The sequence below is a fragment of the Danio rerio genome, chromosome 20, assembly GCF_052040795.2.
Source record: "Danio rerio strain M-AB ecotype USA chromosome 20, GRCz13ab, whole genome shotgun sequence".
Lineage (NCBI taxonomy): Eukaryota > Metazoa > Chordata > Actinopteri > Cypriniformes > Danionidae > Danio > Danio rerio.
The window spans coordinates 50,674,787-50,688,259 of NC_141040.1; the positions used below are offsets into that span (position 1 = coordinate 50,674,787).

General features: G+C 36.5%; 2 protein-coding genes across 15 annotated transcripts in view; both read left to right on the forward strand.

Annotated features, from left to right (window-relative positions):
• Positions 1-13,473, forward strand: part of flvcr2b (FLVCR choline and putative heme transporter 2b) — a 343,389-nt gene that overhangs the window by 184,412 nt on the left and 145,504 nt on the right. The window lies entirely within an intron of this gene.
• zc3h14 (zinc finger CCCH-type containing 14) overlaps positions 1-13,473 on the forward strand; it is a 55,430-nt gene that overhangs the window by 41,137 nt on the left and 820 nt on the right. For 11 of the 14 annotated variants that reach the window (XM_087297427.1, XM_087297433.1, XM_087297430.1 and 8 more), the window contains 6 exon segments: positions 3,553-3,712; positions 4,199-4,422; positions 6,828-6,960; positions 8,366-8,502; positions 8,601-8,677; positions 10,267-10,373. In XM_087297427.1, coding sequence (XP_087153553.1) covers positions 3,553-3,712; positions 4,199-4,422; positions 6,828-6,960; positions 8,366-8,502; positions 8,601-8,677; positions 10,267-10,373 — 838 coding nt within the window. 14 annotated transcript variants of the gene reach the window in all.

The window sequence follows — 13,473 nt, forward strand, 5'->3', positions numbered from 1 at the left end:
TAAAGGTCAGTTGGGGCATAAAGCAGATCGCTCGTCTGTGTTTGTGCTCGGTAAACAGCGGTGGGTGAAGTGATTGGGCGAGAAGGTCATCAGAAGCATTTCTGTTGAGCTCGTGAAAACAATGGCAAATCAGCGCTGTTTTAAGAAAGCCATCAACAGTGCCTAAAATGTTTGTGGGAAATTGATGTTTTTTTCTTTTAATTCAGTATTGTGACAAGTCTAATATAGTGAAAGAATCAGTTCATTAACTCGAGTTTGATAAATGGCATCTAAAATGTGTGTCTGGGAAAGAAAACGTTAGCTAACTGGTGCCATTTCCCTTAACGTAGCTGAAAATGAGCTCTGAAATCCCTTTTTATTTTCACCATTCATTCAGAACGGACCTTTGGGTCTCTTGAAAGGCGGTGAAATTATAAATTTTGTGTCACTTTCTCTTTGCTGATAAGATATACAGCCAAATACACAACGTTCCTATGCAACTTCCAACGGTACTTCCAGGTTTCTTCCCACCGCAGCCTCGACTTCGCTTTTAAAAATGGCGGCTGCCTGAAATCAGTCGATTGCTTATTTTAGGTGAAACTAACCTAGGATATATTTAAATTAAACACTGAGGAAAGTCCTGCATTATTGAATAGCTTTTGCTTTTGTTGCATGCACTTAGCACTTTTTTGCGCTTTATATGAATAAAATAGGAGAACTTAACTAAAAAAATTAGTAAACTTTTGCCAAAAAAAGTTTCAGAATTTTTTTATTCTATATTACTGTAGAAAGTCTTATGCCATTCAACTTGTGTTTCAAAGATTTTATAGTGTTTATTTGTATTATTTTAGATAGTTTTATATAATAATTTTTGTCAAGAAGATTGCCAATGAAGCTGACATGGCATTAAATAAAAGATGCAATACAAATAAAATAAGATTAGTATTGTCTCTAGTTGTTACAAACGGCTCAGAATTGAAACATTAGTGAGACAATACGGAACAGGTAAATTGAAAAAAAGAAAGATTTATCAACAAAAAGCATAATCAACAAAGGTATTTAAAGCAATCAAAGTCAGTGTAAATGGAAGTCAGTAGTGAAAAGCATGTGCATGTCAGTGAACTGAGCTCTAGATCCAAAACAAACAAAAACAAATCAAAAAACGTCTGGCAGAGAGGTCCAGCTAACCGAGATCTTTTCTCATGTCAAACGTTGAACTCTTATTTGGCACCACATAATGGGTCTCAGGTGAGATAACCCACCTACAAATCAGCAATCATACAGGCTCTGCAGACTACAAAAAGGAACCACAACGAACATGTCCCACACAGGGCCTGACCTAACACTAGTATAGTTTTTTTTTTTTAGATGCACTGTAAATGAATTTCAAGATTAGCTTTTTTATGGATTTGATTGATTCTGTTTATTTGAAATCCTGTTAAACATGAGTGGCCAAAGATTCTTTGTTTTTCATTTGATGCTATTTGTGCAATTGTAATATGTATTTTATTCATCATGCAACCATTGCATAAGTCAAAAGCGACATTAAAGGGGACCTATTATGCAAAACTATCTTTTATATGAGTTTAAACACAGTTATGTGGCAACAATCTGTGAATATAACTAGCTTCTTATGGTAAACATTAATTATGTTTTTTTTTAATCACACTTTATTAAAACAGTCTGCAGAAACACTTTGATTGACATTTTAACCTTTTTTATACGTGTCATCAGAGCAGGAAAGCCCTGCCCAGTACTGAAAATTTCCCCTCGTTAGCATAAACAGCTCTGAGTGAGAAGCAGCTGTCCACCCTTAAAGGGTCACGAAACACCAAAACACATTTTTTGAGCAGTTGACAGTCGTATATGTGTCCCACACTGCTAAAAACACTATTAGGACACCTATATTTCACTAAAAAGTGTAAATTGGTTGTTTTTGCGTTATTTCAAGCAAATTCGTACTTCCTGTTTGAAACGAATTTTTGAAGCTGCGTCACGGTCATGACATAATAGCGTTGTATTCCAGCGTGCAGACTGGGCGTCTGTGCCAGAGTGAGTCTTATTACGTCTTACAGTGTGATGCATTAATGCATGAGTAAGGCTTGGTTCAAACCAATCAGCGCGCTCTATTGTGCAACTTCATTAATATTCATTAGTGTCACCGTCTTTACACCACAGAGACGCCACGTTGTGTTGGCAAAACAAGCGTGAAGTGTTGCTTTTATAGTTTGCTGCAGTTAAGTTTCGTTTTCATTTTTTCTCTGTGAAAGCTCAGAGTCACGAGTGGATTAACAGTGTACGCGACGCGCGACAACAATAACTTGTGTCTAAGTAGGAACATTGTTTCCCTGAGAGCTGTTCTCATCTGCAAACGCTGAAATCCGGATTCGCTTGTAACGTTAGTCTCCTCTTCATAAAGACGCGGCTCTAGTTGCTGGTGATTGTCCTGTCTCTACAGATTTGGTAAGTAAGCGACCAGTGCTCTTTGTTTATTCAGTTTGTTCGTATCGAATTAAGTTAACTATTGCACTGAGTGCAAACATAGCACCGCATTTTGTGACCGGAATAACACACGCGGCTTTCTGACGCTACCTGCCGTGTGCATCTAAGTTTCCGGGAAATGCAGAGTTTTTTTTTTTCTCTTATTCGCCGTTCGGTATCAAACATTGCATGAAAAATACACGCTTAGAGCAGATCCTCAAATCAAATATCTTGTTTGTCGCGAGGGGCATGAATGAATTCCCTGAATGAAAGAGCCAAACTGCAGTTAAAGTCCACCATTTAATAATTTGGCAAATAATTCGACTACAGATGTCCATGTAGGTTAAACACCATCACTTTTTACTGTGTGTGTGAATTTTGACTCTGAAAGTCAGCGCGCCCAAATAGACACTCCCACACCATCCCACTTTAGTTCCTCCGACACTCCCCCTAAACAGAGCTGGACACCCCCACTTTTCTGACTTTTTCCAAAGTAGAGGTGTGAAAACACCCTGCTGAAACGAGGGGGTTTCATGGCCCTTTAAGAGTTTTCACCTGCTGAAGATAATGTCAGTGACTAAGAGGATTATAAATATGTTGTTTTATGATGCACGAATGAACCCTGGAGTCTCTCCATAGACTGTCTTCTTCTGAGACATTTATTTTGGGATTTTCAGTTTTGCACAGAGATAAAGTTAACCCTGTTTTGAATCTGCCACTATGCTGACACACAAGCATGTGTAACTCTGCCCTCTTTTAAAAAGAGCACATCTAATTTGAATTTAAAGCAACAATCATCAAAATGTCAGAGATTGGATCAAAGCCTCATAGGGTCAGTTTCAGAGAGTTATAAAATATTATTTGTGTGGTATTTTGAGCTGAAACTTCACATACACACTCTAGGGGAGATCAGAGAATTATTTTATTTAATCTTGCATAAAGGGGCATAAAAGGTATATGAATTTCATAAAAGAAATGCTGTTTCTTTTATTTTCTGTTATTTAGATAACCTTGAAAAACTGCATGTTTCTGCAAAAAAAGTTTTCGTATGTTTAATTGTGCATACTCAAGTTTGTGGTGGGTTTGATTCAGAGCTGCAGGTTTTAGAGGCAGCGAGACTCAAGGCTCTGGACACACGTTCATTCATCATGAGGCAGCCAGAAGTTGAACAGCCTCCACCAATCAGGAGCAGGCTCAGTGCTGTCAATCAAAACGAGAACGCACCCACAACGTCTCGAATGGTGCAGGCCAGGTATGACTGACATATTACAACCAAAAACAGTGTATTATACAGATCTTTGCCCAGCACAAAAATTGTATGAAATACAGTGTATTATGTATAAGTCAATTGACTTTTATTTCTAAAGTGCTTTATACAATGTCAAAACTTTAGTTTACAGAAACGCCTTTTTAGAAAAATAGAATATAGTTCTCTACATATTATAACTATTTATAGTAATATAGTTAATATACCATATTATATTTTTTATCCATTCAGCCGATCTCCGGGTCTAGCGAAAACATTTTTAGCTTAGCTTAGCATAAATCATTGAATCAGGTTAGACCATTAGCATCTCCCAACGTTAAAATAAAATGTTATTTAATGTGTATATTGTAATGAAGGTTGAATGTCGTGCTGCTTGTATAATTTTTCCAGGGTTCATTGATGAATAAAATGGTAATATCCTTTAGAAAAAAGCCATTGTACACACTCGTATCTCATTTTCTCCCACTGCAGAGAGAGAGCAGAGGCAGTCGGAGGATCAAGCCCAAAGTTCATTGTGACATTAGATGGAGTTCCCAGTCCCTTAGCAAACCGCACAGATCAGGAGATGGAGACTGAGGACGAGCTCAACACCACCGCTGACCTCCCAGAAAACAATAACAACAACAACACCACCACCACCACATCCAAACCTGCTATCCACCTCAGACTTGGCGCTGACTTTAGAAATGCTTGCGGTAAGATTTTAGGGCTCATATTTGTTGTACCTTAATCAAAGTGTATATCACTTACTTTTTGTGGAAAATTTATAGGAAGAGTGTATTATGTACAGTGTTAAGTTACTTCAGAAAAGTTATTAATTACTAATGACATCATTAAATTTGTATTTAAATTACATTTTTAATTACCGCTTTTGAAAATTACTTATTTGTTAAATCTATTTACCTAACATCAGTGTTGGGCCCATTCCTTTAAAAGAGTAATTAGGTCTAGTTACTAGTTACTTCTCACAAGTAGTAACTAAGATATATACTTGTAAAAGTAACTAATTACCAGGGAAAGTATCTATTGTGTTACATTAAAAAAATTGTCTAATAACTAAAATAAATATAAAACATTGTACACTAATCTACACTATTTTAATGTTGTGGGACCATGTGAGAGACAACCATCAAATTCAACTTATCATTATAAATATTATACAATAGGGAACAGTAGTGCTTATATTTCCAGTTTGCAAATGCTACCTTTGAACTTGTTGGATTTGCCATCGTTCTCTTGGTCGTTGGTGTGTGCCACTGACTGCGCGTGTGTGCTTGTGTGTGAACACCCGCCCTACTCTGCCTCTGACTGGCAAATGTTGGAACTGTACTGACACACTAATCATCATCACTGGTTGGTTATGTGTCCCGCCCCGAACACACACGCCCCAGAAAAAAAGAGGGCTATGACTGAGAGAGACGCTGCCCGCATGAAAACCGATTCAGTGTTCAGTTCAATTAGTAACGCACATTTTATTGCCAGTAATGGCAACGTTGTTGTAACGGGGGGAAATAGTAATTCGTTTGATTTATTCGATACTGAAAAAAGTATTGATGTTAGTACCATCGTTTATTTATAGCCGTTATTCCCATCACTCCTCAACACAACTTAAATGTCAGCACATAAATGCACTACATGTAACCCTCTTTTAATTATTTAAATCTGAGTCAAACCTTTAAGCTTTATTAAAAAAATGTAACATGTTAGGAATTCAATATGTATCAAAACTGACGACATGGTAGCTCAGTGGTTAGCACTGTGGCCTCACAGCAAAAAGATTGCTGGTTTGAGTCCCGGCTGAGCAAGTTGGCATTTCTGTGTGGAGATTGCATGTTCTCCTGGAATTGAAATGGGTTTTCTCCGGTTTCCCCCACAGTTCAAAGACCTGCGCTATAGGTAAATTGGGTAAACCAAAATTGGCCCAGTGTATGAGTGTGTGAATGTGGGTGTTTCCCAGTACTGGGTGTGTGGCTGGAAGGGCATCCGCTGTGTAAAAAACAAGCTGAAATAGTTGGCAGTTCATTCCGCTGTGGCAACCCCTCATAAATAGGGGAGTAAGTCAATGGAAAATGAATGAATGCATCAAAGACAAATCATTTCAAAGCAATGACACAATATTTTATACATACCATATATTGACATGAATTTCTGACTATGTTCATTGTTTCTCAAGCATGTTCAATCTACTGGATCAATTAATTACTCTGCTTTCTATTGTTGATTGATCCAGAGCTGTTGAATTTATGAGCAGTATTTAAACAAGTACATTATGAGCAACTGTAATTAACTGAAAATCAAAAAAAAATCTTCTGTGGAAAAGTAATCTAATTATAGTAACAAGTTACTTTGTGACTAATTACACCAAACACTGATTATATATATATATATATATATATATATATATATATATATATATATATATATATATATATATATATATATATATATATAAGTCAAGTCACTTTTATTTCTATAATGCTTTATGAACTGTCAAAACCCTTTTATAAGGAAGGACAAAAAAAAAAAGATAAACTGTTGGGATAACACTTTAGTTTATGGAAACACTCCTTTTTTTTTTTTTTTTTTTACAACTCCTCTAGAGCTAAACAGTTGAGTTTTACCAGTGTTTGAATCCATTCAGCCGATTTCCGGGTCTAGCGAGAACACTTTTAGCTTAGCTTAGCATAAATCATGGAATCAGATTAGACCATTATCATCTCACTCATGAATGATGAAAGAGTTTTGATAATTTCCCTGTAGTTACATCTTGTAACCAGATGTATTGTTAACAGTTTAGCTCAGTGGTCTCAAACTCAATTACTGGAGGGCCACAGCTTTGCATAGTTTAGCTCCAACCATCTCCAACTTGCACCTGCTTAATAGTCTCTAGTGAACTTGAACAGCTTGATAAGTTGGATCAGCTGTGTTTGATTAGGGTTGAAGCAAAACTGCAGAGCTGCGGCCCTCCAGGAATTGACTTTAAGACAAGTGGTTTTGCTATGTTCAATATTGTTAGGAACTATGCTCTCATTCTGGCTTGATAATCAAGAAGCTTTGCTGATTTATAATTTGTGCCTTATTCCCTGTCTTCATCCTGCAGATGATGAGGTGGAGGAGATGGATGTCGAGGCAGTTCAAGCTAAACGACAGAAACTTCCAGAACGCTGCAAGTTTTGGCCCACGTGCAAGAGCGGAGACGAGTGTTTATACCATCATCCAAACACACAGTGCAAGTGAGAACAAACCATAAACAGCACTTACACTATAAACATCTCGCTGATTCACATCAGAGATATCAGATTTTAATCTTATTTTTTGGCCATATTAAATGTGCTGCAGTTTCTGATATTAATATTATTGCTCAGTTTGGCTCACTTAATGTAATTGGAGGGTCTTAGTTTTCACTTCATACCATAACTAAATCTTGCAATAAGTTAAAATGTAACACATTCATGGAAAACAGGTGACATTTTTACAATGTGTGTCAAGTTTTGGGTTTTCCTAAAATACTTCTGTGAAGTTTTAACTCAAAAATAACCTGCAGATCATTTTAATATATCATTCTAAAAGCTTCTTTATGGATGGAATCAAATACATAATGCTTTCATGTGTGTCTCTTTAAATGCAAATGAGCTGCTGTTCAATGCCCACTTTTTAGAAGAAAGTGTAAAGATTGTAGATTGTGCTTTGGTTACTCTGACAATAACAAACAAAACTTGTCAAAAAAAAACTTGTACAGTTCAACTGGTACAGAAATGTAGAAAATGTCCATTCCCAGCTAACGTTTGTCAATTCAAAGCCATGTAGATTTGTCTATGAGCTGACTCATGAACAATTTGCTAATGGATCGGCTGAGTGAAGCAGTTTTGAATTGCTCCAGTGTCCGTGTGCTTGCTCTTTTTTTGAACAGTGGTGAATAGTGGTAAACTGATGACCTTCACAGCCAATCACAGTCATATCTGTTGAGCACATGAACACAATGGCTAATCAGCAGTGTTTAAGAACACCCTCAAATGGTAATAAGAAATGGACATTTTTAATATTTCAGTACCGATTTGTACCAAAGTGGATACTTTTGACAACCCTAAATTATGCTTAGTTGTGCTCTGTGGAAATGTATATAAATATCAGGACTGCACAATGTCGCAAATTATCATTATCGCAATAATAGTACATGCAATTCATGTATCGCAGATGTGTGATAAAATTAAATACATTTTATACATTGGTTGTTTATCTAAATTTGACCAATCAAAGGGGAGCTTGCTATCTTTAGTCCCGCCTCTCCAGTAATTGCTGCTCTGCTATTGGCTGAAGGTGAACCCAGAGCTGTAAATGAATACATATGGTGGGAAATAACAACAGCCAATCAGAGTCAGAATATCGGCTGAGGTTTTCACTCATTCATAGTGATTTAAAGACTATTTTATAAAGAATTTTTCCAAATTGATACAGTTTTTTAAGTCCGAGTTAGATCTGAAAAATATCTTTTACCTGTTTATTTTAATATCATTAAATATATTAGTGTTTTAAAAACACAGCTAATAAAACATGTTGAATTGATAAATATATTATTATCGCAATACTCAACAACAACATTGCGGCCCCAATAACTACATTGTTTTGACTTTGTTGCAGAGTTTTTCCCAACTGTAAGTTTGCAGACAAGTGTCTGTTTATTCATCCCAACTGTAAGTTTGACGCTAAGTGCACCAAAGCAGACTGTCCATTCACACACGTCAGCCGAAGACTCAACAGTAACCCGACAAGAGCAGGTGTGTAAGATGAAGATGAAAATTAGAAATTGCATGTGAATATGTTAAAAACGGCTCTTTGCACCCGCTTATTGACATTGTGACCTCTGATCCCACAGCTCCGGCTCTGACCAGCACCGTGTGCCGTTTTTTCCCTGAATGTAAAAAGGTGGACTGTCCTTTCTACCACCCTAAAGTAAGTTTGATTTATATTAATTTATTTCTGTGATAAATATCTGAACTTGCAGCATCATTACTATAGTCTGCAATGTCACATTACTTTTCAGAAATTTGCTAACCAGTGGTTAAGAAACTCATTGAAATTAATATTATTATTATTAACCAAGTTGAAAATTATTGTGTAGTTGGAATGTTTTTGGAAACCGTTATGCATTACTAACTTCAAACCCCTGTGTTATGATATTTAAAAATGTCATTATTTATACAGTAGTACTGTATTTATGATTATATATACAGTTGAAGGCAATGCTGTTAGAAATATTTCCCAAGTGATGTTTAATTGAGACAAGATTTAATACGCTAACTTTATTAATGACAGTACATATTTTACTAGTAATTTTGTAAGATGTAGTTTTCAGCTTAAAGTGCAGTTTAAAGACTTCATTCATTCATTTTTCTTCAGCTTAGTCCCTTTATTTATCAGGGGTCGCCACAGTGGAATGAACCACCAACTTATCCAGTTTATGGATTACACAGTGGCTGCCCTTCCAGCTGCAACCCTGTACTGGGAAACACACTTATACACTGCAGTCAATTTAGTTTTGTTCAATTCACCTGTAGCACAAGTCTTTGAACTGTGACGGAAAAACAGAGCACTTGTAGGAAACTCACGCCAACGTGGGGAAAACATGCAAACTCCATACAGAAACGCCACCTGATCCAGCCATAGGTCGAACCAGCGCCCTTCTTGCTGTAAGGCGACAGTTCTGACCAGTGAGATAGCACTGCTCCAGTTTAAAGACTTAATTAGGTTAATTAAGTTTGTTTTGTAGTAAAGTTGGACAATATATAATTTGAGCATCAATATTGCAATGTGTGTCTCTGCAATAGTCACATCGCAGGATTAGATTGCTTATTCAAGATTAAAAGATAAAGATTTTTATTATTTTTTTAATTATTAATGCAATCATGACCAGGTTATTTTACATTTGATTGTTAAATACAATTAGGCTCTCCAAAAAACCTTAAAGCACTGTTTATTTAGCTTTTATTTTTGCTGTCATATTTATATTTGCTTGCAATTTATTATATTTTATGCAGACGCACTGCATAAAAAAAAGACTTGATATCGCAGTCGGCCTAAATGAATAAAAACCTTTACAAATAGTTATTCGAATCATCTGATGAAATTATATTCATATCGCAATATAGATCGCAGCACAATAAAGTATCTCAATGTCAGGTTTTTCCAATATCGTGCAGCCATATTTTGTAGACTCTAGCTGTTTGTTTGTTTGTTTGTTTGTTTATAAATATGAAAATCAGACTTTCTCCAGAAGGGAAACAATTTTTAATCTCTTAACCATCCCTTTTAAATATTAGATAAACAATTCAAATCATGTAGTATTCAAGTTTATTTACAGTCTTTAGTGAGAGACATGAATGTTTACAGCATTCAACATTTTTGTAAAGACAACTTAAGTTCATCCTAGATCATCACACTCTTTTGCACTGCTGATCTTGCTGAGCTCAGTGCATTGTTATTCCAAATGCTTTATTTTTCACTGAATATAATGTCATGTGATTTGATGTTGTTTAATGCAGCCGTGTAGATTCGCGACGCAGTGTAAGCGAGCGGACTGCACTTTCTATCATCCAGCTGTAGCCGTGCCGCCCAGGAGTGCTCTGAAATGGACCAAAACACAGAGCAGGTACTGCAAACGCATGTTTATAATGTGTGTGAATCTGCTTGTTAAGCGTGACGTCACGTGAAGCGGCTTCCGGGTCCAAGCACTATATCAAACTGTATGAGGAGACTCAACATATAGTAATAATAAACGTTTACAAAGCGATGTATTACTTTCGAAAATCACGATCGCAGTATATATCCATGCCTACAATCCAATGGCCAACAAGTGATTCATTTTTTATAAATTGTTAAAATATTGGTGTCTTTAATGCAGCAAGTTTATATAAAAATTTGCTTTAATGTGTGATAGGTGATACTAAAAGGTGGCCATGATCGAATATTTTCTAATTTCAAATGAGTAGCGCAGACCCAGAACCAGTATTACAGACTTAACAAGCGGATTAGGGCAGTGCAATATAATAATATATCATATGGACAAAATAATAATAATAATAATTCATTTCATTTGTAAATGGCGCCTTTCAAGACACCCAAGGTCGCCTTACAATAAGCATCAGCAGACATGCTAAACAAATTAAACATTACTAAAAACAATCATTGACCAAACAAGTTAAAACACAATAGCGAATATAAGAGAACATGATAAAAACATGATAAAAAAATTGTTAAGTAATAGCCTGCTTAAAAAGATGGGTCTTTAGACGTGATTTAAAGGTGTAAAGACTATCACTGCTCCTTAGATCTAGTGGAAGTGAGTTCCATAGCCGAGGAGCAAGAGCTGAAAGATCTGTCTCCCATTGTGCTCAATCGAGTGCGAGGTGGTACCAAGGTGAAGTTGTTGGCTGATCTAAGGGTACAAGAAGGGGTGTATAAATGGAGAAGTTCAGTGAGATATTGAGGAGCGAGATTATGAAGTGCCTTGAAAGTTACAAGTAATATTTTAAAATCAATTCGATATTTTACTGGAAGCCAATGAAGCTGATAGAGGAGTGGTGTGACGTGCTCGTGAGATGGGGTCCTAGAGATGACACGAGCTGCATGGTTCTGAACCAGTTGGAGTTTATGGAGAAGTTTGGAAGGAAGTCCAGAAAGAAGTGCATTACAGTAGTCTAGACGTGAAGTAACTAATGCGTGGATAAGAATGGCTGTGTTATTAGTTGTGAGAGAAGGGCGGAGACGAGTGATATTACGCAGGTGGAAATATGCAGTATGTGTAATATTATTAATGTGACCTTCAAATGAGAGTGTGCTATCCAAGATGACACCCAAACTCTTTACCTGCACGGAGCGAAAAATTGTGCTGTTATCAATGTCTATAGTGGAATTATCAGCTTTATCCAAAACACGTTTAGTGCCGATGAGAAGGGCTTCAGTTTTGTCGCTGTTTAATTTTAAAAAGTTATCTGAAAGCCAGATTTTTATTTCAGCTAAACATCTGCTCAAAGCAGGAGGAGGAAAAGAACAGGAGGGCTTGGTGGACAGGTAGAGTTGAGTGTCGTCAGCATAACAGTGAAATTGTATGTTGTATTTTCTGAAAATGTGACCAAGAGGCAGTAGATATATGATAAACAGGAGTGGACCCAGTACAGAACCCTGTGGGACACCTGTAGTGACAATCTGCGATCTTGACTTAAAATCTTTAATTTGAACAAACTGAGTACGATCTGCGAGATATGATAAAATAAAATATATATTTTGTATAATTATATGGTATATAATTTCATATTATGCTTTTTTATAATTTACATGAACACATTATATTACATGCCATTACGGGGATGCTGAAAGAAACATGAGAAAGTTGCAATCTAAAAAGTAGTTTTTACATTTTATTTAGTGATATTCTTTTATATTGGACCTGTAATTATTAGTTTTTGAAGTGTTTAATATTGTATTAATATTTATTTTATATTACAACAATCGCCCTGAAGTCCTAAATAAAGTGAGGAATATGATCACATATAGATGAGTACATTTCTAAGTATATACTTTAAAATGTAAAAAAAAAAAATTGGTCCTAAACAAACTATCAACTGAATTTACAGAAATGGTACTATATCGTGTTCAGAGTTGAGTGTAACGCATTACTGTGCATTCACACTGAAGGCGGTGAGAGCGTCAAAGGTCGCTCTGGCTGCCCTGGCGACAACGCTGTCTGCTTTCAGCTCCGGCGGCGAAAGCTTCAAAATTCACTACACTGATCTCACATTTAAAGGGGTCGCTGCGGCATATCAGCAAATCAGTTACTTTCCCGCATAAAAACATGCTTTCTTGTGTGAAAATGTTGCGCACTTTTCATCAAATTCATTTAACAATAGAAGATCAGGTGTGATGTGGTGTGTGCCTTTGCTCCACTTAATTATCCTGTGTCCATATGTCTGAAACATCCTGTTATACTGTATGTGTACTGTTTTGTATTGTTGCATGAGATTCACACTTTTTAAAAAAAAAAAAAAAATGTTTTTTATAAAACATTAATGCACATCAGTAACTCGCCAGTAACTTGTTTAATGTTTGTTCCTGTAAGAAATAATTGGAAATCTGCTGACCACAATAATCAAACCCTTGGGAATAACTGTAGTTGGAACCAAAGGCCACAGATCTGTGTTCTCTGGACTCCTATCAAGCGGTGGACTTTTGATTGCTTGTCGGCGAACCGCATCATAGCTCATTACCAAAAAGTCAACTTAATTTCCACTCTCCTCGATGCCCACACTGGCGATGACGCGCAGCGCTGCTCCTCTCCGCCGGCTCCCATTAATAATGAATGATTTCTGACTACTTTCACGCTCTCGCTGGGTGAATGTAGATCAGTATTTTTGGGAAATGCAGTAATGTAATGAATTACATTTTAAATGTGTGTAATTAGATTACAGTTACTGAAGTCAATGTAGTTGTGTTACTTTCGTTACAAATATAGTTTTCAGAAGAATTTTTTTTTTCTTTTAAATAAAATTCTATGTCCAGTCTCTAAAGAACTTTCGACGACTTTTAACTTGCCCAGCGACTTCTCAAAGCACTCTGACAACTACTCTTCGGCAAGGAGGGCACCGGCATCCAAAAACGCGGCGGTCCAACTCAGCCCAAACAGGCTATGTTGATTTTTTGTGCAGGATTGGGAATGAAGGTATCTTCTGAATGTGAAAAGAAGCATAGCTGCT